Raw genomic sequence first — 26,809 nt, 5'->3', positions numbered from 1 at the left:
TGGTCACTTGTAAGGGATCACGATTATTCATTGTTTTTTGATGCATTTTTAATACATTTTTAATACCTTTACCTAATCTGTGAACATGATTTACTTCTGAGTTGCCTCAGGTAGATTTTCATCAAATTGTCAACGGAAATGGTGGTAAAGACAACAACTCCCATGATCCCACGCTGCGCCACAACATCATCGATCTATAGGTCTTTTGTTGTTGTTTTGATTGAGAAGTTACGTATTGTATGTTCAACTAAAATGGCGCTTAGTAGTGTGCAAAACTCCACCAGAGTCCAACTGTCCACTTAAAATCAATCAAGCTGCAACAAATTTCATACGCTCATAAATGTGCCGGATTGTTTTCATCGAGATCCACGAATTACTCCCTGGGAAATGTATGAAGATGTAAAAAAAACACATTATCAATGATAAAGTAAGTGAAACTAAATTCCCTTTGTCCGAATCAACGTCAAAACTTGAGGATTCCTTTAGGCCCATGTTCCGTCCAAACAAACAAACGATCTAATCGACAGCGGCACAATCAAAACCTCCTCGGTGGAGGTGATAACTCCCGGGTTGCCAGATTCAACATGACATTTCACTAGCACATAAATTCATCACCGAAACCATTAAATTTGAACTTACAAAAGTTAGGAAGTCAATGACAAAGGGCACCATGTTCTTCACTTTCAGTCGTGTGTGTAATGGCTCTGTGTAATGGCTCTCTCAAGCTGTCAGCAAAAGGTAATCAGCTGCCGATAAATGTTGAAAAATAATTGATAAATGGTCCGACAACAATCCATCAAATCTGGGAATACGCTGGGAATAAAAGATTTTCCAGAGGGTCAAACACGAGCTAAAGAGGAAAAACACAGGGACATGCTGGAGCAGGATTTTTCACAACCTGGCAACCCAACATGTGTTCTCATTTATGAGTTATAACTAATCTATGAAGCATTAATAAACAATATATAATTTTATAAATAAAGCCGTTGGTTATTAAATATGCCAGTTTGCTGTCTAATACCAGTCTGTCACGTGATTCACATCTGTATAGCTGCTGAACGTTTCCCTGATATCTTCTGGGAAGCTTCATGCGAGAGGGCAAATGTAAGAGTCAGTTGCTTCAGACATTTTCGGGAACTTGTTCTGCCAGTAGTAAAATTTCACACTGAGCCCATGTGAGAAAACAGCAGGAAGATTCACAGCGAGTGAGTGGGCGTGTTGAAGACGTTTCCTACAGTGACGGATTTATAACTGAGAAAAAAATATATATACAAATACGCCACCGTGAAGATGAGATTCGAGAGCTTTTGGTGATGAGGGTCAGTGCCAGGGTCGATGTGCTGTGGACAAAAACACTGTGCTTTCATCAGCCGAATTTATACATCATCATCTCCTGCCTCCCAGGTGCCACCCTCGCCTTGTGAATATGTCTGACCTGCAGGTAAACTCTGTAGCCAATTCTCTGGATTTTACCTGCAGGTGTTGTCTGAGAACGGCTTGAGACACTTTAAACAGACGCCATTAGAAACCAGTGCCTGTTTGACAAAAAAGAAAGGGACGTTCCTAAACCATTTGCTAATGGTTTCCTTATCTTCAGCTCTGTTGAAAGAGAAACTCTTTATCTTCGAGATACGAGAATATTTTTGTTATCGTAATTGCATCTCTTTTATGTTGCAACCAACTGAAATGGGCACTAAGTATTTTATACAATGCTTCGGTCTGTCGACGCTCAAAGACGAGCAACAGCTGGCTCAGCTCGTAGTCTGGACTGGAACGAGATGGTAAGATATGAAGGTGTCCATCAAATAAATGACATATTCATTACGGTATGTACACTGGTGAGGAATCATCAGCTGCTGCCTGAGTTCTACTTTCACCAGCTTCCAGAAAACTTCCATGACGTAGACAAGCATGTCATCTTTCACACCTGTAGTGAGACTCTCCTTTCCACTTTCCACTACTGAGTTAACATCTGTGGAAAATCCACTTTTTAAAGTTTGATGTTTAATAAACTTTCAGCAGCTGGTAACTCGTCTTCATAAGGTTCACTGTGAAACTAGTGAACTATGAGAAGTTACAGTCACCACTGACTTAAACATTAACGTTAGCGTACCAGCAATTTTATTATTCAATTTTCATTACCACAAACTAATAGTAGAAGTTCAAAGGACCACATTATATTGAGAATGTTCTTGACTTAACGACCACTCAAAGCACTTTACACCACAAGTCACATCCACCCATTCGCACATCATTCAGTCTTACTCAAGAACACTTAGGCCTGTGGAACGGAGGAGCCGGGGATCGCACCTCCGACCTTCTGGTTTGTGTCCAACCCGCTCTACCTCAGCCACAGCTTCACACCTTTCCTTGACCGTTAGCGTACTGTGACCCTGAGTAACTTCAACATATCTGTATTCGTCTGAAAACAGGAGAAAATACGGTGAGAATGTCGGTGCATTTTTTTCCAGGCCACACGTTTCCCTGAAACTCTAAATGCAGGTTGACAGGCAAAGTCGGAGGTGATGGGAACTGGACTTAAGAACATGTCTGGTAATGAGAATCCTTGAAAAATCCCCCGTCTCACCTCCCGTGAGATTTGTGAATCCCCTGTTCCACTGAAGGCTGCTTTGTCAGCCAGTAGCCAACAGCCTGTTTTTAATTCTTTCCGATATTAAGTTTGAAAGGTTTCAAATTGAAGGTGAATGATGCGATTTCGTGTCCAAATAATTTGTAAAACAGATGAAACACGAGGGAAATTGTTTTTCACTGCTAAGTGATCGACAGTCTGTGAGAATGGCACATTTGGGAGTTCCCATGGCAACGTGGGCTCAGTTGCAGTATAATGCCTAAAATTATTTAAAAAAAATATAAACCTCATCACATAAACATTATGGTAATGTTCCAAACAGTTCGTTTCAGAGGGAGAATCCATAAATCTGAAATTGTAAGCACCACATTCAGGCAGTGATACAAGTTTTGAATGTGAAAATCTGTTCTGACATGAATCACTGTGACTCGTCAACCAAAAGAAAGGATGAATCGTTAAAGAGCAGAGTGAGCTGGTTTCTGTCAGTTGCCTCCCTCAGCTAGTATTTCATTAAATATACATATCACGGTTTTGGGTCAGAAGGGGAGCATTATTAAATGATGTCTCACTCCTGCCTTCTCGTAGTAAAAGGAGGATCATCTAAAAGGAAACAGTGGGTGTAATAATTGTGGGTGTTGGGTTTCGTTATGAGTTTGTGTGCAGGTTCGGTGTCATGTGGCTCGGTGACAGTCTGATGGTGACACACATATCAGTGCTCACAGATTCATCCGCGCGGGGGGCGGATGGTTCTTATTTTTTTAATCCAAGACAGATAGGGGGGGAACCTACACGTCCACACAAACAGGCACACACGCAGCGGAACCATGTCTGAGTGTAAACAGAAACGAGCTGAACGACCAATCAGCGCACACTCTTTAGCAAATTACAGGGGGAAATTAGAGTGTGAGAGATGGATGAAGGGATGAAGTGTAGAGAGATGCTGCAGAGAGAAAGAGGAGCTTTTCCCCAGATTACAGGACAGCTACAGATTACGGCCTGTGGATTATGAGGGTTTGACCAAAAAAAAAAAAAAAATAAACTGGTGGAAGAGAGACAAACAAGCCGCTTTCTCTGTGTCATTTTCGGACTGCGTGTGTCGTAATGTGTTGTTGTGCACATTCTTCTTCCTGTTGTCTGGCGTCTTCATCGTTCTGACGCTTCAGTCAAAGATCAAGGTTATCACATGCAAAGACATGCACGTTTGCATAATCACAGACATAATCATATATATATATATATATATATATATCCAAACAAGATATAAATATACACAATGTAGGCCAGAGATCAAACTGTTATGGTTAATTGATTCATTGATAAACAGAAAATGTATCTGAAATTGTGATTTTTATGCACAAAAATACTTGGGTTGTCCATGATTCGCTGAATTCAATGGAGAATTTAAATACTGAATGTCTCATGAATAATAATAATTATAATAATCTGAAATTTGAAAAGTCAGTGGCTGATGCAGATGTAAAGAAAAGAGCAAGAAAGTCCACAAGGCCACAAAAAATGCTAAAGCTAACACTTTTATTTCAGAGTTAGTCGACAAAATTAATACTGTGTTTGATTATATGCATCTGAAATTCTACTTTAAACAAAATAGTTTCACGTCAACCTCCCAAATCTCTTAAACATACCGATGAATATTTTAATATGGGAATCAAACAACTGTTAAATCAAAGTCATTCATGTTTTTGCTGTTCATGCAGGTTTGTTTACAGGAGTAAACCTCAATCAAGAATCAAATGATTTTCAGATTTCTTTATGCAACTCTAATATTTCCTTTGCAGCTGTTATCTCAAATGTTCTTCTCCTGTGGAGTTTCCCAGGAAGATTTTCTTTGTCTCCTTTACCTTGTCACTTCTTCTTGACCTTCTTTTGTTGTTGCGGTGAAGAAACGGTTTGAAAGGCAGCGGGTTGCTCGTGAGCGCTCACAGGTGTAAAAGCGTAGCTGTCAAGCCCACCTGCAGGAAGTGAAAGTACAAGGACAGAATACATTAATCACTGAATTCTGATGAGGTTTAAATTTGGATTGTAAGCAGTTTAGTTTCTCCCCCTTAATCCTCTCGCTCTCTGTTTCCTCTTTCTGTTTCAGAGCTCCTTGGAGCAGCAAAGAGGGTGAATGTCAATATCCAGGATGCAGATGGGTGAGGGAGCACCACATGTTTCATGTTCTCCTGCCTTCAATCCACATCCTTTTACTCTTGGGTTTTTGTGGCTTATTTCCTTCACTGCATCCTCTTTCAAATCATTCTGTCTGACAGAATTATTGTTTTTACTAATTAGATTACACATGTTTGCAATGTTATTGCGGTGAGACTGAACACGAGGTCCGTAGATTGTATTGTTCATTATGAGGATCTAAGGGCTGCATTATTTAGTAAAAGTCTAATTAATTCTACTGAATAAGTGATTATAAACCTTTTCTGAGGTCCATTTTATTAGCAGCACAATGTCATTTGCAAAGTAATTTAAGTTATATTCATGTTTAACTAGAGCTGGGCAATGAAACATTATCAATCATCATCATAATATAATTTTCATCAATATAGCAAAGGTTCAAAATATATCAATATATAAAATTGAGCCACCTCAGATTTATAAAATATTTAGCCGATTATCAAGTGTTGTCATGTTTATAAAGTTTAAAACTAAAACCTTCACTTCGGAGCAAAAATATGTCTTTAAACTTAAAAAAAATAATAACGTGACATTTATCGTGATAATTATCAGTATGAACCGATATAAACATTTTTATTGTGATATCATTTTTGGCTACATCACTCGACCTTTGACAAATGTTTCACCACTCCAACTTTTCTTTGGACGTCTTGGCCCATGTGGTCCGGGCATTTGTGTGTTCGTGACACACTCTGATTAACATAGCAGCTGGATCCTTAAGCTAATATTGCATTAGACTTGCTCCAATTTACTCACTCTTTCATTTTGTGGGACATGATGTTAAAGGCAGTGGTTCCCAAACTGTATGATGTCGGAAATTAATCACTGATAAATATATTTTTATTCTCAGCCTCTAAAAATCCTTTAAATACAACCGGAGACTGAAATAAAATGGGTTGGTCGGTGTGATCAGGGCACAGATCACATCCACTGTCGTCCACCTGAGGTGAGATAAGGTCACGAGTAGACACCAACTCATTTTAAAGGATTACGAGTAAGAGACAGTTTGGGATCCACCGGTGTAGAAAAACCCGTCCCTCCAACAGAGATGTTAGATTTAATCCACGAGACAGGAAACATCCTCAAAACTCACCAAACTCCAATTAATCCAGGAGATTTTTTCCCCTGCAGCCGAGGCCACGTTTTTGATCGTCCAACTGACAGGGCCAGGCTGAAAGAAATCTCTGTTTACGCTCAATAAACCAAATCAACCATATCACAATACACATTATCCGCTGCTTAAACGGGTCTTTGAAACATGAAGCCAGCCGAGGAGCTCAGATCCACCGCCTTATTACCTTAGAGCAAAGCCAACATTTCTCAGCTTTTAATTTGCTCAGAACTGTTCCTGCATTAACTCTGAATGGACAGCTATGGATTCTGGCTATTTTTAGACTCCACGATTGGTTGAGCTATTTTCTGTGTGCACATGCTTGGTTTGCGATGATGCTGCGTTTGGCTCCATCAGATTACAAAGATCTTTTTATTATGTTGATTGGAATCAGATAATTGGACCCAACTCTTTGTGTAATGACTGTTGATTCGTTGATTTGACTCCGGGGCCTGGCCCTCAAAATTCACCAGGGATCCATTAGACACACACACACACACACACACACACACACACACACACACACACACACACACACACACACACACACACACACACACACACACACACACACACACACACACACACACAGGCGCGCTGAGAGTACGCTCAGCTCGGGGGTAGAGAGATTGCTTATTAATGGAAGTAGGTCATTTGCCCCCTCCCGTCGCTCAAACAGAGCGGAGGGGCGGAGCTGCTCTATACGCTGAAGATTATTTCAGCAAAGTTATCTACTGGTTTTACACCACATTTATGAATATGTGTATTTTTATACATAATCTGTGTCTGTGTGAAGGTTGTCACCGCTGCACCATGCTGCTCTGAGCGGCAACAAGGAGCTGATCTCTTTGCTGCTGGAGGCCCAGGCTGCAGTGGATATTAAAGACAATAAAGGTAAAGACACACATTTGTCAGTGTCCTCACAATTCATACAAACAGGCACAAACACACAAGACGGGCTGGAACACAGAACAATCATAAAAAAAACGCAACACAAATACATCTGGTTTTCCCCTGCGTGCCCAATAATACCCTCTTATGTAACAAAAGGTGAGCTTGTTTGGAAATACAATGGAAAAAAAAATCTGGGTAGTGTACAGTGTTTATGAGAGGTGACAGATTTGTGTGCACAGCAAACAATAGACAATAGAAGGGGCATTATTTATGGCTGCAGGAAGGAGAGCTAGGTGGAAGTGGAGCAGCCCTGATTTCCCCTTTTCTCACAGTAAAATATACCCAGTTCCACACTGGCAGAATCCAGAGTAGGAAATCTCGGGGCAGATGGGAGATGTAATCCCACCAGGATGTGGTGCTGCATCTCTCTAGTCTCCCAGTCAGTCATGCCCAGTATGTCTCTAAATATAGGTTCACACCTGGCAGGCATCCTCAGCAGCGGGTCCTGCCGTGATGTGGGAACCTCCAATCATTTCAGTATCTGACTGAAGGTGGTGGTTGAGCACTGGAAGAACTTCAGTGCTGCTTTAATCAACATATCTATATTAACAAAGGATCAAATGACTCTTCATGACCGGATTTTTTTTTTTTAAATAAGCCTCCATCGGGATGAGAACACAAATCCACTACAAACAAGCATGCCGGGCCAGTAGGTGGCGATAAAGTCCTAAATTTCTGTCGGGAACAATAAAGTATAAATCTATCTATCAACGATTCGTCAAATACCAGAGAAGAACGTGAGCATTCTCACTGAGCTTATTCTCCTGTCCACCGGTACATGGCCGACATTGTTTGTGGTGCATCAAAGCAACAATGGGCATGCACAAAGTAAGCTGTGACATCAGTGTTTCCGAAATATTCAGTTTTATAAACATACATTTTTAAAATCTGCACTGTAAAGATCGTAGTTTTAGGGCAAAATATCCTCATTTGTGTGGAGAGGACCTAAGATTAAACCTAAAAGAAACATAAGACACATGAAAAGAGAAATAAACTGGATTTTAACCTTCTGTGTGACAAAGTGGATGAGAACAAAATATGTTACAGCCCATATACCATAATTAGTAAATAAAACCAGACAAGTATAGTTAAGTATAGTTCATGTTTAAAAGTTCAGTTTTTCATTAATCTCTTTTTCTTTGGAACTCACCTTTCCCACCATGTGTTAAAGGAGCTAACGGCCCAACACTTCCTGTATCAGCAGTGATGTCACTCAGGAGCAACCATGTGTGAGGGGAGGTGCAGTAGATTTAGTAAATACTTTTTTGCGTTATTTTGGTGTATAGGGTTTAAGTCAAGCTGCCAAATGTAAACTTGGGGACACGTGACGGCAGCACAGTCGTTTTTAAAGATAACTTTCGCCTTCCTGTTTCCAGAGGAGGCGGGGCTAGCGAGGTTGGTATGGTCTGGGTTGGCTCCTGCTGATGGAAGAGGCTATATAATGACACCTGCACATGACACCTTGACAGTCTACCCCCTTCAAACACAATGCTGGGCAGTGCCTAACAGACACAAAGTCAACAAGCAGTTGGTTGAATATTTAGAAGCTGTCTGTCAAATCATGAGCTGGTAGAGACCAAAACAGAGATAAAGGCGTGTGAATATTGGTCTTTCATTCATCCGGTTGACGGAAACACGACCCTTAACGCGAATGCCTCTTCGTATCAGCCGGATGTGTGAACTGGTAAATGTCTTCTAACAAGTCACACTGAAAGGTTATAAGCCTCATTATTGTGTTTACGAGACACTTGCCACATGCGGGGCCAAAAACCGTGGACGTCCTGCAGGCCTGGACCTCTACGTTCCCAAAAACTCATAAACAGGAAACACTGCAAAGGCTCATTATGTAAACTGGGAACACAGTTCAGGGGAATTTCCAAAACCCGACAAATCATTTAGCTGTGGATATCAAGCTTCTATGGGAAATGCATTATATATGACCAGATCATGATTCCCATTGCTCTTCCTTAATGTCCATGACCACTGTTGCCTGCCAAATAAAACACTGTTCCTCATATTCACACGGCACATATGACTCACAATATCTCAACAACTGAAACTTCAGAACTCCAGGACGCACAGTCTCGGGGGAACTTCTCCCTTGTCTGAGCCAATCACCAAAACACTTTCTGGAAGCTCTTTTCATTTGCCCCCACATCCCCTCATGCACCCAGACTTGAGCTCCTGCAACCCCTGCAGCTGCTGCGCCTCTCTCTTCTGCCAGTACCTCTTTTATGAGTCAGGACTTTCTCATGCCAACTGAGCCTGGGGGGGGGGCTTCTTTAGTCAGCTCGACAATGCGGCTCATCGCTGGTATCAGGACCGGGGGCCTTGGGTCGCCGCCATGAGAAACACGCTCACTCCTCCTTGCAGCCACTGCGACAAAGTGTTTAATGTTTTCTGGTTTGTGGCGCTGGTGACGATGCTGCTGTGTGTGATTGTGCTGTTCTTACCTGAGCTTTGCGTCATGTTGCATTTCCTGCCTGGCTCCAGGATCGAGCTGTTCAGTCCCCTGCAAAGTTCTCTCCGGTATAGTTAAGCCACTTATTGGGGTTTCCTTGTGTTGCCCTTTCTCTGAAAGCGTTTTGTCTCGGACGTCCCGAGAGTATGATGCTTGCAATATGCCCAGGGTCACGAAAGGTCACGAGCATGTCAAACACAATAAGACAGCATTTCCAGGAGGGACACTGGGAGTCCGTGCCTAAATCTATTGCTGCAAAAAGACAGACATTACAGAAACGTCACAACTAACAATTATCTTCGTTATCAATTAATTTACTGATTGTTTTCAATTAAACATTATACAACATTTATAGACACGGTCGCAAAAATGTACATCACAACTTCATAGAAACAAGGATGACGTCCAAAAATGTCCAACTCACAGCCCAAAAGTCAAAAACTGCATATATCTACTTGGGTCTGAAGTCTAAAAGTCTGTTTATACCTCTGTCTATAAGTTTATTTTCAATTTCAAGGGCAACACTTGGAGTTTAATTAGCTCTCAAGCTATAATTGGCTCACCAGAGAAATTAGTAATGAGAACAATGTGTGTGTGTGTGTGTGTGTGTGTGTGTGTGTGTGTGTGTGTGTGTGTGTGTGTGTGTGTGTGTGTGTGTGTGTAGGGATGCGTCCTCTGCATTACGCTGCGTGGCAGGGGAAGACTGAACCAATGAAAATGCTGCTGAAATCCGGGTCGTCAGTCAACGGACAGTCAGATGAAGGACAGATCCCTCTCCACCTGTCAGCTCAGCATGGACACTATGATGGGGTAACTGTGTGTGTGTTAGTGTGTGTGTGTGTGTGTGTAAACTGTAGGAGTGTATTTTGAGATGTTAAGTGGTATGTTCTTGTGAGTAGTGTTATGTCTGCCTGATGATGCATACACGATTTGTTGTTGTTACAAGTCACAGAATAAAGTCAGATGTGTGTGTGTGTGTGTGTGTGTGTGTGTGTGTGTGTGTGTTACAGTCGGAGATGTTGCTGCAACACCAGTCCAACCCGTGTATCTCAGATGCAGCTGGGAAAACACCATTGGACCTCGCCTGTGAATTTGGACGTGTTGGAGTGAGTCGATTTGACTGAAACCAAACAAATATTTTACTGTTATTTAATTGCATTTAACTATTATTTAACAAGGACATTAAAAACATATCTTTCTACAGTGCCAGATGAAGCAAATATATCTTGAATGACTATTCCTGAACAATAAGTAAAACATTAAAAAAAAGACATATTGAGACCAACATATCTATAGATCTGAAAAATAATCTGGAGCCATGCAACTTTTGCAAATTTGAATTTATAGGTTTTTAAATCTAACTTTGCTGGAGATCTCCTTCAGAAGTGGCTGTGTACTGTGTGTACTTACTGACCTGAGTCCCTGTAGCTGGTGTGTATTTTATCATGTGTGTCTCTCTGTCGTTAAGGTGGTGCAGCTCCTGCTCAGCAGTAACATGTGTGCAGCCATGCTAGAACCGAAACCCTCCGACCCCAACGGAGTGTCACCTCTGCATCTCGCTGCCAAGAACGGACATATTGATGTCATACGGTCTGAAAAACTTGTCCTTTCAGTCTGTCCCCCACCCCCCTCCTCCTCAGTATGTGTCTGTCTGTCAGTCAGTCACATGTCCCTCTGACTGCTTGATCTAGTCTAACCTTAACCTCGGGGTCACCACCGTGAATTAAACATCTGTTTCAGTCTGAGGGAGATGTAGGTTTTATTATTCATGTAGAAAGTTTGTAATTCTACAATTTGTGATATAGACTCTTTTTTTTTCTTCATTTGTATTATTTTATACGTTTGTTTTATGAAAGATTCTATATGAATAAAGTTTGTACCGTTATTATTTTGTGCTGCAGGTTGCTGATTCAGGCGGGTATAGATATCAACAGACAGTCTGAGTCTGGCACAGCGCTACATCAGGCTGCCCTCTGTGGGAAGACGGAGGTAGTACGCCTGCTGCTGGATGTAAGTCTGTCTGTCAGTCTGTCTGTGTGTCTGTCTGTCCCTCTCTTTACACCTCAGTCTTTCATTGGACTGATCTGTGTGATTCACTTTGACGTCCACTTGTTACCTGAAGCTGGAGCTGAGAGTCTTCTCTTCTACCTGTCGGGCGATATTTCAAACCAGCATTCGTTTTGTTCTTTAGTCTTTTTTTGTCATCTTCCTGATGATTAACCCTGCATCTGATCGGGGCCTGTTCTCCATCTTCCCTCTCATCCTGGAGTATTTCATGTTTTGAAGTTATTGCTGAGGCAGCACACACACAACAAATGTTAGCAGCAGGCAGGTCCACACAGCCAGACTGACAGAGAATCATGGGTGGATTATCAAACAGCTTCCACCAGACACAGGCTCAGGGCCCCTGGGCCAGAGCCTCTGTGTGAAGTGACTGTTAATATGTCTTACTATAGAGCTGCAGTAAGAAGACACCAAATGGCCATAAAGAGATGCAAAACCACAACAAGGGGACAAAATAATCATCACAAAGGGACGTAAAATTGCTACAAAGGGACACCTAACAAAAAGGAACATTTAGAGATACAAAGTGACAATAAGGAGTCAAAATGACTGAAAAAAATCCAAGACGGACCACAAAGAGACACTAAACAACCACAAAATGAACAAAATGTTACACAAAATCAACATAGAGGGACACAAAACTACTGCAAAGACACACATGAGAACCACAAAGTCCCAAATTGACCAAAAGTATCAATGCCACAATTCCTCCAGAACCCTCGCTCTCATAATTCTGTATTTAGATTTTATATTTCTCCTCCACCTCCATCCAGAGCGGCATCAGTGCAGGAGTGAGAAACACTCTGAGTCAAACCGCGCTGGACATCGTGAACCAGTTCACCACCACACAGGCCAGCCGAGAGATCAAGCAACTACTGAGAGGTGGGTACACAAGTGCATAAACACACAATCACACACAATCAGTATGACATATTGAGTGAATTATTTTGGAAGTACTATGCATATATCTAACACAGTGTGGTACATTTCCATTCTTGATGCATAGATGCAAATAGTGAATACACCTAGAATAGTGTCGAGGTAGAAGTTTTCATGATTGAATTGTATTTATACACAGAATAAGCCTATTAGAAGTACTGCTGATGCATTAAGTATCGATCTTCACACCTCTTCTCCCCCATTGCTCTTCTTTTTCTCGCCTCATTTCTGCTCTGCCGTGCCGAAAAACCTCTGCTGTGCTCCTGTCCACCACTTTTAACCTCATTCATCTGCGCTGCTCGCTCTGACTTCGCTTCTTATCTCGTAGATGCTTCAGCTGCAATGCAAGTGCGAGCACTGAAGGATTACTGCAACAACTACGACCTAACCAGCCTCAACATTAAAGCCGGAGATATTATCACGGTACATATAATACATTTCTGAACCTGTTCTCTGTTCGTGCAGAACTAATTCATTTCAGTTAACTGTAGATGTACTTAGATTTAGTACCTTTTTTAACATTGTTGTTAACTGTAGTTTTTCCGAAAGTCTTAAAGGGATAGTTCACTGAAAAATTAAAATTCCCTCATTACCTACTCACCACTGTGCCGATGGAGGTGGTGGGTGAAGTGTTTGTGTCCACAAAACACTTCTGGAGTCTCAGGGCCTTGCAGCCAAATCCAATAGAATTGAAGTGACTGGGACAACTTCTTCAGACACGATAAAACAACCTAAATAACCCAGCTAGGCTACTATCAACTCAGAAAGGACTTCGCACAATCACAGCAATGCTAGTGGAGCCCAATCCAGATAAATGCCTCCGAGCCGTGTGTAGCTCCTACTCTTTGTAATCTGTGTTCGTGTTGCGCTGGCAGGTTCTGGAGCAGCACTCTGACGGGCGGTGGAAGGGCTGTATTCACGACAACCGCACAGGAAACGATCGCGTGGGCTACTTTCCCTCCAACATGGTGGAAGTCATCAAGAGGGCAGGTGACCACCCACATCACAGCTGTGTGTGTTTGTGTGCGGGTGGGAGGTTGCGTGAGTGTGTGTGTGCGCTTTCGCATGTGTGTGAGTTCAGCAGCTGTTCTGTAGCTATAGCCGATCATTAGTCGTAGATAGCTGCAGCATCATCGGCCCCCCCCTAAGGCCGCCCATCTGTTTTCCCAACCTGTCAATCATCTCCATTGATCAAATTCTTCCCCCTATTGGCTGTTGACCCTCCTCCCTCCCTCTGTCACCCCCTCCCTAATATATCTATCCTGCCTGCTCCACTAGATTGTGATGCTTTTTTTCATATTGTTTGTTTTATTGCCGTAATGATATTATATTTTAATTTATAGAGATATAATCCCTGTGGATATATGGATGGATTCTTTTTTTTCATATTTTGATTTTAATCAGTTATTATTTATTTGATTTGATTATTTATCTGATTAGATTTGTTTTGTTTCAAGTTGACTGATCAGTTGTTGTTGTTGTTGTTGTTGTGGTTTTGCACCTCCCTCCTCCTGGCTCATGTCCAGGCCACTCCCCCTCCCTGCAGTGCCACACCCTCCTGCTCCGCAGGCCCAACCCCTGTCCCATTGCCTCGATCAACGGACACTCATACCCCCCCACCAAAGTTCTCCCCCTGCATCTGCCCTCCCCTCCCATCCCTCACACCAACACACAGTCCCCCCCTCGGTTCTCCTCCTTCGGGTACGTTCCTCTTCCCATCTCTCCTCCTTCTCTGTCCTCTCCTCAACTGTCCATTCCTCCTCCTCCTCCTCCTCCTCCTCCTCCTCCTCCTCCTCCTCTCTCCACTTCTCAGGAGCAGCAGAGTCAGACAGGTACATACTGTAGTAGCACTCTGAATCATAGATAAGCATCCTTTCTACACTGTTTCACCAGACCACATATAGAATATATTATCTCTATCATATCTGTTTGTTCCAGCACTTCACTGCACACATAGATACAACTTTAAATTTAATATACAACATAAAAAGGGGCATCTGAATATGTTCTACATTTTCCCACTCACTCATTGTGGTGCAGGTAAATTTCCACTTGCAATTTATTTCATTAGGAACTATTTTCCGCCAGGGATTTTTCTAATTTTGCTTTCATTTTTTTAATTATATGTCTTTAAGGAAAATTATATTCCATTAGCCTCCCATTGTTACAGCAAAGCTTTATTGCAATTTGTGTCAACTGACTTTTTAAACTCAAATATTCAAATTAAAAAATTAATATGTGAATTAAATTCACATATTGAGAAGCATTTTTTTTACCACTTTATACACATTTTACTATAACTTTGCCTGAAGAACCGTACAGATGATGTTTTATTTCAAATAAACTCAAGGTGTTTTGAGCACATAGTTAGTAGTATTGTGCAAGCAAATCATAATGAACCTGCCTCAGGATCTGTAGAGTTTCACAAGTCTTAAAATTATAAGCACTAAGAGGTGTTGCAACCTCGTTTGACTAATGTATTTCATGACAGCACAGGTGAGTGAGTGTATCTTTGTGAGCCTGTTTGCTTGATGGTGTTTATTTAATTTATACATGAAATTCCAATGCACATATCATCAAATAAGTTAATTAGTTCCTGCATTTTGGGGTTTTAAGAACGTCCTGGAAGAATAGATTGAACAAATTGTCAGGCCATAACAAATCGTGTGTGTGTGTGTGTGTGTGTGTGTGTGTGTGTGTGTGTGTGTGTGTGTGTGTGTGTGTGTGTGTGTGTGTGTGTGTGTGTGTGTGTGTGTGTGTGTGTGACAGGTTCGCGGACTGCAGAGCCAAGTCCTCAAGGTTCTCCAACCCTGGGACACCAGAGCAGCACCAGTGAGGATATCTGGGTGCTGCGTAAACCTCTGGCAGGTAAACTGATTTTTACCTTTAACTGATCTTCATTATGTGGGTTAGAATGTGAAACTGCGTATTTGAGGAACAATGCTGAAATGTGTGTGTTTGCGTATGGAGGTGGCGAGCGCAGTGGCAGCGTGGGCAGTCTCGGCAGTATCCGGTCATCAACCAGCTTGCAGAGCTCTGGAAACACACACGTTCTCACCACCCCTGCACCGAGTCCACATCCCTGCACCCAGTCGACAACAGGAGTCAACACACACGGCCTTAACGCTCCGGGCCTGCACGCACAGGCTGAGGGCGTAAAGGTAAGAGAGGCCTCGTATTTATCTCTATGCATAGACGTGCACCTCAGGTTGCTACTGGAGTTGTACAAAACATCAAGCACATCGTTTCTAGGAAACAACAAAAGAAACACAAACTCTAAGTTAACCACAAGTCTATTTCCTGCTCAGTTTGTTTTTCCGTTGGAGGGATCAGAATCTCTTTCTGTTCCGCAGGAGACCAGCTGCATGAAGGCTGTGGTTACACATTTGAAAAACAAATGAACATCACACACTTGCCAGCTCGGGTCAAAATAGTGAAGTGATAGAAACAGGGTTTGTTTGGTGCATTGTTGATTGCAGGATTTCTTGAATTGTCTTGTGTTGTTTCATTTTATAATCTATGAAATCAGGCACCCTGCAGATCTGATCTCTTTAGGGCATTCTAAATTTAGTTTTATCCCTCAAAATAACTGGTCCATGTGTGTTTCATGGCACCCAGGAGAGCACAGTCCGCAAAGTCCCAGGCGTCCCCTTTAATTCAATCGAGCTGCACCGAATCGCTCCCACTCAGATATCAGTTCCCTGAATATATCAGAATTTTGGGGCATATTCAGGACATTTCCTACAATTTCATTTGATTTCTCAGAGAACAATCTAGTGAATTTGAATGTGTTTTCACAAGGGGACTCTTGGGCCTCTGTGGATGTATTTCCACGATGCCAGTTTTAGTCAAATTGCAGGAGCTGCCACAGGAAGAGGGTCACAAGCCAGAGTCTGTCTGTTACATGTGCTCTCAGCTGAGTCACAAGGCACTTCTGGGTTTCGAGTGATTAGGCTTGAGTGTGCGTCTGTGCGTGTACCCTTGTGTATAAGTGTGTGTATGAACGTATCTTTGTGTGTTGTCGTGTTCCAGCTCCTGGCCACTGTGCTTGCCCAGTCGGTTAAAGCCAAGGAGCATCTCCTGGAGCAGTCGCAGTCTGTTGAGCAGTCAGCGAGTAAGCACACACACACACACACTCACCCACCCACACACCACATAGAGACACACCACATAGAGGCAACGTCTTTATTTAAAGGGACATTTTTTACTACAGTTAAAGATTTGCTCTGCTGCTGACTGATCAAATAAAGCAGTGATACAACAAAGTTCCTCTTCTGTTCAGTCAACCTCTGAAGTTCTGTTCATATCAGACCCAAGCAGCATTTCCTACCCCCATCAATACATAGCAGTAATTTAAGTTATGCCTTATTTATATAACAGTTACTCTAAACAGCCAGGGACAGGTCGCACTTTTTTGGGACGTATTATTTTATGTTCTCAAACAAATGAATTTGTAAGTATTTGCAACAAAGATTTTCTTATAATATGAAGATTAAAAATTGAGTAATTAGCCTAAACAGACACAGTAACAGAAATCTAAATACTTCAGTGTGACATCCAACAAAGAAAAAGGCAAATAGGATGGTAGTAACAGGGGGGGGGACATTGGCCTTAGAATGAAAAGCACTCAACGTACCGTTATTGTATTGTATTGTGTCAGGTTCGACTTGTAACTTTAAATTCACAAAAGGTATTAAGAAGTTTAAATCACTGCAAGCAGCTGAGATCAGGGCCTACAAAAGGTCATACAGTTATAAGGTGTCCATAAAGTTTAAATGTATTTATATATATTGCAGTTTGGGTTTTGTTGATTTACTTAAATAAAATAATTTCAGAGCACCGTCATGACCATATTCTAATCTGCTGTAATCTGCTGCTGTCTAATCTGTCTAAGTGATATGTTGGGAAACAGCTAGCAAAGCTTTAAAGCTGTTTCCACATTATTATGAAAGATTTAATCAGCAAGACAACACCATTTCCAGGCTTTGCAGCATTTTAAGAAGCAAACGATTATGGACAATCACATATTGCTGCCTAGTTCTTACTGAGGCCTAACATTGAAAATAAGAAAATATAAGATCGGAAGTGCAACAAGTGAATCAACTAAATTGTCCTTCAATATAATATATGTCATTGTTTTCTTCTCCTCTTTCTTTCATTGTCTCCTCTGTTCACTTCAAGGCTCTTCCAGCTGCACAGTTCTTGAACAGCGGCCGTTTGAGCGGAAGGCAGAGGAGGATGATGGGAAAGTGAGTTTTTGGATGGCAGATTGGTTTCCTCTGTGGACTCCTCTCGCTGTTGCTTCTGTTTCCTCTCAACCAGCCCTTTGGTTTGAGAGCACGACATCTACACGGGTGGGGTTCAGGCAGTGGGAGTCGGTTCTCCTGCACCTGAACAGACGACACCCTGAGGATGGAGCATGAAAAAGTGTGTCGCCATGGAGACAGGCAGAGCAACAGACACGAGTCCGTTGCTGTCTTGCCTTCTGTCCCCTCACCCTGCCCCCCCACCCTCACACCAAACTGAGACACCCCCATGCTGCCGCTCTGCTCTAGAACCTGCCAGCAGCTCCGTGTGTCCTGTGAAGCTGAGGCTTAAACTCTGTCTGTGTGTACGGGAATCAAGTATTTACAGGTTGCCAGGCAACAGCAGGGTTACGATATGGAAGTGAAAGCAGTATTTAGTCGGTCGTCATCATTTTCATTCAACACTCTCTGACAGTCATTCACAACTAGAAATGTAGTCAGAGACGCTACAACCACGCTGCATCTCGTCTTTAATGTTCAATATGTGACACTTTGTTAAGTATCAAAGGTTTTAACTCGTGAACACAGTTGACAAAATGACACCACCACACATATGCCAACAAAATAATATATATATTATGATCAGTACTTACAATTTTACAGTGGTATTATCAATGTACTTAATCAATTTATTATGTATTCATCCCTCTCATTTCTTAAATCAAGAAATTTATATTATAAAAAAATGTGGAAATACAAATATGTTTCCATTTTCATTAGATAATTATTACGTTTGTTGTGATACTTAAACATTTCAACAGTGTTGCACATATTGATTATTTAAGGCAGAATACAGCGCGGGAGAAGCGTCATTTCTAGTTTGCAATCATCGTGAGATCTTCCACACTGTGGTTTCTACCTCCACTACACACAATACAGGTCAATGGATGTTTATCTGTGGAGCTCAAATCAGTGAGAAAATAAATTCCTTCCAGAAACTGAAAGTTCAGGCTTCACAACCCCTGCAGTGAACTCTTCACTCTAGTTTTAAGCTGTTGAATACAAGTGAAACAACCCAGATAATAGGATGGTAGCAAATAAAAGTTGGCTGGTATCAGATTTTCACTCCCCGGCTCCTTCTGTCCACATGTAAAAGTGTCAGATTGACTTCTATATATACATTGTATATATATTATCAACCGAATAAATATAATATTTGTTATATCGCTTCTAAAGATTTTCAAATAGAATATTTTAAATGCTTTGAGCACCCTGAATGAAACTCCATTAACCTCCACTGCACCTGGATGGTGCAGAAGTCTCAGTGGTAGAGATCTCAAAGCTTCTGCAAATAAATCTGCATGGCTGCTTATCACTGGGATAAATGGGGCCATGATTTATTGTCACTTAATTCTTTATTTTATTCTCCAGTATGTGTCTTGCTATTTATACGAACCTTTATTATTCCTTACTGTGTAGTGGCAGTCTGAGCATTAATGAAGGCAGTATCTGTCTTTGAATTTGTGTCTGTTGTGCAGTATTACAGTTTCATTGTTCTGTTAGTTAAAGACAAGCTGGAGCTATGTTATTCTATTATTCTACTATGTGTAAACACTTTCTAGATTTTGTTGTAGAACAGGGTTAAACTCTGGAATTAGTGCAGATGCTTCCCAGCTGTTTTCTAGACAGTTGGCTCTCCGGCTGCTACACTGTGTTCTAGAGCAGCTGTGTGTGTTCTGTGCTCTAGAAGAACCTCGTGGGCTCTTCTAGGAGCCGGCAGTACCGTTCTGTGTTCTGTGTTCTAGAAGCAGGCAGTAGTGGCGTGGCTGGGTGAGTTTCAGCTGCAGTTCTACACCACCCACTTCCTCACCGCGGGATATGATCTAGACACCATTAGCCGCATGACCCCCGAGGTAAGGTCATGACCCCTGACCCCCTCTCGCCCCGCCCCTTGTCTGTCAAGGCTCCACCCAGCTCAAATCAGCTCCCCACTGACCTGGATGATGTCATCATGAACCCTCCTGTCTCTGTCACCTGACCCCCCCGGTGTGAGTCCTGAGCCTCAACCAGTCACTTCTCATTCTCCGTCTGCTTCATTTACATACCTGTGTTCACACATGGCCACGTGTTCCAGCCCGTGCTGTAAACGCTACTCTGTGTTTGTCCTTGAGTGTGTTCCCTGTGCCTGTGTGCATGTGTATGTGTGTATGTGTGTTTGTGTGTCTGTGTGTACTGAAGCAGACACAGTGGTATGACGTGAACCCCCCTGAGGGTGGGGGGACACTTCAAAGCTAAACTATTCCTGAAGCCAGATCGCACACAGCTCACGTACAAATGTCAAACGACGGCATAAATTGGTTTACATAAAAAATAACACCTACTGTTGCTGTGTTGACCTTCTGATGGGACTAAATGTGCTTTGCGTTGAAGGACCTGACGGCGATTGGGGTCATGAAGCCTGGACATCGGAAAAAGTTAACGTCAGAGATCAGCAAGGTGCCGTCTACGGACTGGCTGCCGGACCACAAGCCTGTAAGACTCTATTCTATTCTGTATTTTGTGGGCTTTTTTACATTGTGTGCCCGTGTTTTGTGTTTCACTGTTTGTGTGTTTTGTTTTTTTAGGCCAATCTGGCAGAGTGGCTGTCTCACCTGGGTCTCAGTCAGTACTACCAGGTTCTGGTGCAGAATGGATATGAAAACACTGACTTCATCTCTGACATCAGCCTTGAAGATCTGCAGGAGATCGGCATCACTAAGCTCGGTGAGTCACAGATAACAAAGCAACCGGAGCTAATAAGCTTCTGATGTTGTTCAAGCAGAGTTGTCAAAACTCACTAATTGTGGATCAGGTAGTGGGTTGTCCACTGACCAGAAGGTTGTTGGTTTGATCCCCGGGTCCAACCAACAAGTGACCTTGGGCAAGATACTGAACCCTAAATTGCCCTTAATGGCTGACTTGTAGTGTGAAGTACTTTGAGTAGTCTGGACTAGAAAAGCACTTTATAAACACAATAAAGTCTCAATTTATTTAGTGTATGGTGATAGTAGAGTATTTGCCAAAGTTGTATCAACCAAATACAACTTTTATAGAAGGTGTAAATATGTTTTTAACTTCCTGCGTTCCTCTCCTCCACACCACCGCCCCCCTCAGGCCATCAGAAGAAGCTGATGTTGGGAGTGAGGAGACTGAAGGAGCTGCAGAAAGGAGTAAGTGCTTCTGAGCCTCCTCAGAGTCCCTCCACGCCTCCGACCAGCCCAGGTGGCAGCGGCAGCTCGGAGCCACGGAGGGAGACCAGGAAGCAGAGGGACGGGGCCCCGAGCCCACTGGCCAAACCTCGCCCAGGTCTCAAGCAAGCACAGACCCCTCCCCAAACTCCGACACAAACCCCACCACAGACCCCCCAACATGCCCGGACCCAGCAGGCCTCCCCGAGGGCTCGGCCGCGCCCCTCCACCCAGGTGTCTGCGCTAGATTCTTCAGTGCCGCTGCTTCGGCTGCCCAGCGAGGAGGAGGAGCGACGGAGAACTCACAGTCTCATTGGCTCAGAATCAGACTCTAGATACGCCACCGTGTGCCGCAGCAGCTCCGCACGTACTGCTGCCTCCAATGACGTCACGGTCAACCGCAGCCAATCATCTGTCACCCTCCGACCCCGTCGGAAAGGTAGGCCCCCAACGCCGCCTAAACGCTCCTGTTCTTCCATTACCGGGGGTGACGGGGAAGGGGAGGAGCAGGGGGAGGGGCTGCTGGGGCTGCCAACCTATCGAGAGCGGCGGGCCAGTGACTGCGGCAGCCTGGGATCAGCTTTAAGAGCTCAGGAGTCAGGAGGCCTGGAGAGATCAGAGGGGGCTTCTGGGAGTGTTCGCAGCCTGGCTGCCATGCTGGAAACCTCCATTGTTGGTGGAGCCAAAACCCTGCCGAAGAATCTGGGAAGCGGCACCAACTACCTACAGGTGGGTGTCATGGACTGAGAAGTGTATATTATCTTTTTACTGGAAGTATTCATGTGTAACAATCGTGTGATCCTCAGGTGAGTCCGCCTGTACTCCGTCGCCAGGCACGCCTTGGATCTGAGGAGGATGATGCCCTAAGCCGCCGCAGGACAATCAGCGGACCAGAAGGTATCCCTGGTGATGAAGCTGACCTGTTACCACGGCAACCAGCCCAGCCGCGTCCAGAGCCCAGGCCCCGCTCCACCGTGGTCTCCTCAGCATCAGAGATCACAGACGGCACGGTGACACTCCGTAGGAAGCCGCATCCCCCGGCAACAGATTCTAAAGCGCCAGTATCAGAGGCTACCACTGTAGTTAACATGGCAACCGCGTCAGAAACCATACGCAGGAGACCACGCAAGTCCGAGCATAAGGAAAATGCCGTTAAAAGCAATAACCAATCAGACTCTCCGAGCAGTCCCGTTGATGGTAGCCGGAAAAATGGAGGCGAGGTGCAGCAGAACGGCGGCGTGGTCCTGAGGCAGAGGCCCGTGTCTCAGGTCTCTGATAGGACGGAGCCCAACAGTGAGAGCTGTGAGTGGATGGAGGCCAGGAAGTCTCTTAAGCCAGCGGTCTCCCCCAAACCAGCCACAGTCGCACTGAGAAAGTCACAAGCTGAACCCCCAACACCAACACGCAGAGTCCCCATACCCGGGCCTGAACACGCTGAGAAGGCACAGAGCCCTGGTGAGACACACACACACACACACACACACACACACACACACACACACACACACACACACACACACACACACACACACACACACACACACACACACACACACACACACACACACACACACACACACACACACACACACACACACACACAAAACACTTACTTAGTCATTGAGTTTATGTGGGACAGAGCAGATGCTTCTTTTCATCAAGAATCATGAATTATTCACTGAGAAATTGGTGAAAATTTTATAAAACTTCCAAAAAACTTGATGGATTCTAGGATCCGGCACCAAAACTGTTCTTTTGCGGAGGTAACAATGAAGTGAGAGCACTGCTTTGTTGCTGAAATACACAAGTGCAGAACTAGATTACACAAAGTACTGCCCGTTCTAATCCTGCCCATTTGGAAAGGGCTGTTTATTTGGCCGGTGATGACGCTGGTTGCAGCTTTTCTTTCTGAAATCGTCAAATTGTAGTAAACATCGGCTGCAGCTCACAAAACCCTGAATATTGAACATATCGTGTTTCCAAATCGCACCAGATTTGACACTGCACTTCCTCGGGCCCTTAACAATGCACATGCCAAGTGTGAAGCTGATAAGATGAACACTTCTTGAGATGTAAGTTACAGACAGACAGGGATTTCTGGAATTGTTAGAAAGATAGAAAGAAGTCTAAGCTGTTACTTAGAACAGGGTTATGTGAAATATCTAACAGCACCATTTCTCTGCCTCCCTGACCAGAGCCGAAGCGAGCTCCTCCTCCTGTATCTCCAAAGCCCCGCGGCCCCCCAACAGCACCCAAACCAGGCAAAGGAATAGTAGCCTCAGCGACCATGAGCCCGGGCTCTGCGGCCACCAGCCCCACCCCGGCCCCCAAACCCTCCTCTCCGCTCTCCGCTGCCCCGCTTCCGGCTCCCGACACCCCCTCCGGTTCATCCCTCTCTCCAGGCCTCCCTCTTACATCCCCCTCTCCGGCCCAGAGTCCCTCCACCCCGTCACCACACCCTGTCAAACCTCCCCGCTCCTCCATCGCCGGGCTCTCCATCGACTTGATGGGAGTACAGGAGGAGGAGGAGAGGAAGAGGGAAGAGGAGAGGAAGAGGGAGGAGGAAGAGCGGAGCAGAGAGAGGGAGCTTAAGAGGTACAAAGAGCAGGAGGAGGAGAGGAAGAGAGCAGAGGAAGAGAGTCAGAGGGAGGTGGAGGAGACGCCCTTGAGGGAAGAAGGAGCGAGTGAGGAGGTGGAGAGTCAAGCGGAGGGAGCAGAGCAGGAGGAGGAGGGGGCGCAGCATCGTTTGGAGGAGACCAGCGCCTCCTTGGCTGCAGCTCTTCAGGCTGTGGAGCATAAAATCAAAGAGGAGGATGCACAAAATGAGTGAGTATTTATAAAGTTAATCATCATATTTTGCCATGGAATGTACCATTTATATCCTACAACAATCTCCTGGGAGATCTTCCTGGCATCCAAGCTGATGATGAGAGGTTCGGAGCATCAATTAGCTCTGTCCTCAGAGTGTGGAGCCGCAAAGAGAGAAGATTTATTTTAGACATTCAGTTTTATGGAGACATTTGTCCTGAGACATCCTACGGAGCAGGATTTGAGGTTAGCGAAGTAACTTCAGGTCTAATCCCGGGTTTTCAGGGCTACAAAGCTGGTTCAGTTCTCACATCACCAAGAACAGGCCAATTACCGACCAATCAAATCACTGAAAAGCCAGTCGTCATTCCACAGGATCCTCGCAGGGACAAAAAAGTTGACGAATATGTAAAATGATTAAGAGCAAAAGATATTTTTTATAGATGAGTCGAATCGGTTTGATCTCTCAGACTTTCCATTTGTCCACTCTGGTTTCAAAACAAAGTTCATCACAGTGAATAAAAACCTTATAACTACTATCGCTTAAGTATTGAACAAAGATTCTTTGCTTCTCAACAGACTTGCTGACAATGTTTTTAATCTCTTATTCTGTCTCTACAGAATGAAAATTTAATATTTCAAGAGAAGAGAAGATTAACTTTACTGTTCTGAAGAAAAATTTCTCTTGCACATAAACTTCATCTTCTGCTAAAAAAAACATAATATACAGCACATGCACATTTCTCTTCCATATATACACGCAGCAAATCCACACTTATATCACCACAAACAAATCGTTGCACACACATGGTTCGAAGTAAGTCTTAGAGCTTAGAGTCCTTTCTCTCAATCAAATATTTAGTTAGCGAGGCTTTAATGTCACACTGCATTTTTGCATTTTGTCAAACAGTTTTTTTAGGTGACAAGTCAAACCTTTAAAACAGAAAAAGGTCAGTTTTCAGTCACATTTTAAAAAACCTGTGCAGAATTCTCATCATATTTTAAACCACAGATTGTAAATAAAGATGGACGACACGACAGCTCCTCAAAAGTGACACCAAAGCATCTTGATCGCCACCTGGTGGCTGGCTGCGGTATATATCATAAACCCCATCATGACCTGTAACAAAAAGTCAAATTACACATCAAATTGAATTTTCACAAAGATGTTTATGGTTCTTCTAACACTGATGTTTGTTCAACCGTGTTTCTGGTAAGTTTCCACGAGTGACAGCTGATTGACTCGAGGATGTATGTCAGTGCTTTGATTCCTCCGCTCCACACCACAATCACTACCGTGCAGACGCTGGCTCCAACGGGTGCAAGATGGCAACGTTCATAGGAATAATTTGGCTTCATTTCTGGATTGTGGGAGGAAGTGGAGACGTCTATTTTTACATCTCCCAAGAAACGTTCAATCACTGGGTGTGCGGCCGGCTGGCGTTCACTCCGTTTTACTGTTGCCAAAGTTTTCTGTCTCCACAGCTGGAGGAACATTTGGACTTCTGGGTCAGTGGTGCAGTGTTTCATCCTCATTTGCAGCAATAAACTGGTTTAAATTTACCACAGCTCTCACTCGTGCCTCTGGCTGGCACCTTTACCATAGCGACGGTTGCTAAGGCTGACGTGCACTGTGGTATTCTGGGCCTAATTCCTCACCCCTAACAAACAGGGTGGAATATATGAATATATCTCACCTATTGCATGGCACAACCTTAAAGTTAGTCAGAGTTTTAAATCCGTCTAAATATTTGATTACCGTGGTAACAGCAGCTACATTGAATGTCTTGCAGCAGCTTCACAATAAAAGTCCCCCTGTGTTTGTGCCAGTAATCATTTTGATGATAAGCAGCAGAAGGAAATGTTCAGTTTGCATAAACAGAGACTTAATGCAGCGGTGACGAGGTGTAAAGAGAGAGAACAGGAGGCAGTCAAGCTGTTTGACATTAGACTAAACACTAATGTGGGAAAAGGCCAGACTGTGTCACTACCAATAAAAGTACTTTCTGCAGAGATAATTACTGGATGTAAATACTTTTAATGTATCGCTGACAATGAATGGGTTTTGATTTCAGGGTAAGAATGTTTAAAATTAAGGTGCTAGTTCCAGTGATGAATCTACAGAGGATTATTCAAAGTGAGTTTCAGCTCATTGTTCAGCTGTTAATCAGTTTCACCGTTCTGGATCACGATGATTCACGCAGCTGTTCCAGAAGCCACTAAAAGACCAACTGCTCAGCACCAAGCAGCCTCCGCACACAGTTAGCAACACACCGGTGGAGCGTTGAGCAGCTGAAGAACCAGATGTTTCTCTCAGGAGATCGTGGAGATGAACTCCAGAAACACGACATCAATGAGCATGTTGCTTTGTAAATACTGGATGTGTAAATCAGTAATTGTTTGTCAATGGTGGAAGAAGAACTCTGATTGGTTACCTAAATAAACATTGTTTTACCACATTGTAGAAATACTCAAGTAAAAGTCATGCATTCAAAATGTTACTTCAAGTATTAACATCACCATATAAAGTACCATAAAGTCTTCTCTGTATAGAATGTTCCATTTCACAGTAATATAGATTATTGCATTATAATTACTGCTCCATTCATGTTCATGTAGCTGGTTAAGGGTTTAGCTACTGTAGTGGAAAATTGCACTGACCAGTGTCTAAGGTATTGGAAATCCCCCTGACCAGGTGTCTCACTGCTGTGATACTGTCTACCTGACAGGATGGAACCCTTATTTGGCGGTGTCTCACTGCTATGACCTTGATCAACAGGGTGTATGCCCTTATTTGGTGATGTTTTTCTTCCAACTGCTACAGCGGACGGACAGACACAGATGATCTCATGTCTTTCATGTCTTTTTTCATATTATGTTTTATGAAACGCCTCTTTGTATAAGTTCTGGCTTTTGTGAACTTGCGGCCAGTTCCATTTTGAGCACCCGTGCTTGTTGTGTAACCTCTGCAGAGCTTACTATTATAAAGACTCAAAGGCAACTCCAGTCTGAGAATTTCATTATTTTAAATCTCAAGATGAATTTCCATCACACTACTTTATAGGGTTCTGAGTAGATTAATTTTGAGTTGTGTATATAGTACAAAATGGTTATAATACTCAACTTCAAGTACCTCAGATTGGTACTTAAGTTCAGCACTCAAGTAAATGTACTTAGTTACTTTCCACCACTGCTGTTTGCTCATCAACATTAAGATACGAT

The 26,809-nt window shown here is 43.3% G+C and overlaps 1 protein-coding gene across 4 annotated transcripts in view; it reads left to right on the top strand.

Annotated features, from left to right (window-relative positions):
• si:dkeyp-9d4.3 (caskin-1) overlaps positions 1–26,809 on the top strand; it is a 31,797-nt gene that overhangs the window by 2,663 nt on the left and 2,325 nt on the right. The window contains exons 2-21 of one of the 4 annotated variants that reach the window (XM_047337875.1): positions 4,692–4,743; positions 6,685–6,782; positions 9,968–10,113; positions 10,314–10,409; positions 10,772–10,893; positions 11,205–11,313; positions 12,141–12,249; positions 12,635–12,729; positions 13,182–13,296; positions 13,833–14,138; positions 15,076–15,174; positions 15,277–15,467; positions 16,339–16,420; positions 17,488–17,555; positions 19,361–19,465; positions 19,983–20,084; positions 20,177–20,315; positions 20,706–21,508; positions 21,586–22,234; positions 22,975–23,605. In XM_047337875.1, the coding sequence (XP_047193831.1) occupies positions 4,692–4,743; positions 6,685–6,782; positions 9,968–10,113; positions 10,314–10,409; positions 10,772–10,893; positions 11,205–11,313; positions 12,141–12,249; positions 12,635–12,729; positions 13,182–13,296; positions 13,833–14,138; positions 15,076–15,174; positions 15,277–15,467; positions 16,339–16,420; positions 17,488–17,555; positions 19,361–19,465; positions 19,983–20,084; positions 20,177–20,315; positions 20,706–21,508; positions 21,586–22,234; positions 22,975–23,605 (4,117 nt within the window). Of the gene's footprint in view, positions 1–4,691; positions 4,744–6,684; positions 6,783–9,967; positions 10,114–10,313; positions 10,410–10,771; positions 10,894–11,204; positions 11,314–12,140; positions 12,250–12,634; positions 12,730–13,181; positions 13,297–13,832; positions 14,139–15,075; positions 15,175–15,276; positions 15,468–16,338; positions 16,421–17,487; positions 17,556–19,357; positions 19,466–19,982; positions 20,085–20,176; positions 20,316–20,705; positions 21,509–21,585; positions 22,235–22,974; positions 23,606–26,809 lie in introns of all 4 variants that reach the window. The other 3 variants (XM_035184753.2, XM_047337876.1, XM_035184762.2) reach the window with 3 other exon arrangements.

This window comes from Hippoglossus stenolepis, chromosome 2, assembly GCF_022539355.2.
Source record: "Hippoglossus stenolepis isolate QCI-W04-F060 chromosome 2, HSTE1.2, whole genome shotgun sequence".
Classification (NCBI taxonomy): Eukaryota; Metazoa; Chordata; class Actinopteri; order Pleuronectiformes; family Pleuronectidae; genus Hippoglossus; species Hippoglossus stenolepis.
This window is presented reverse-complemented; position numbering and strand designations above follow the sequence as displayed.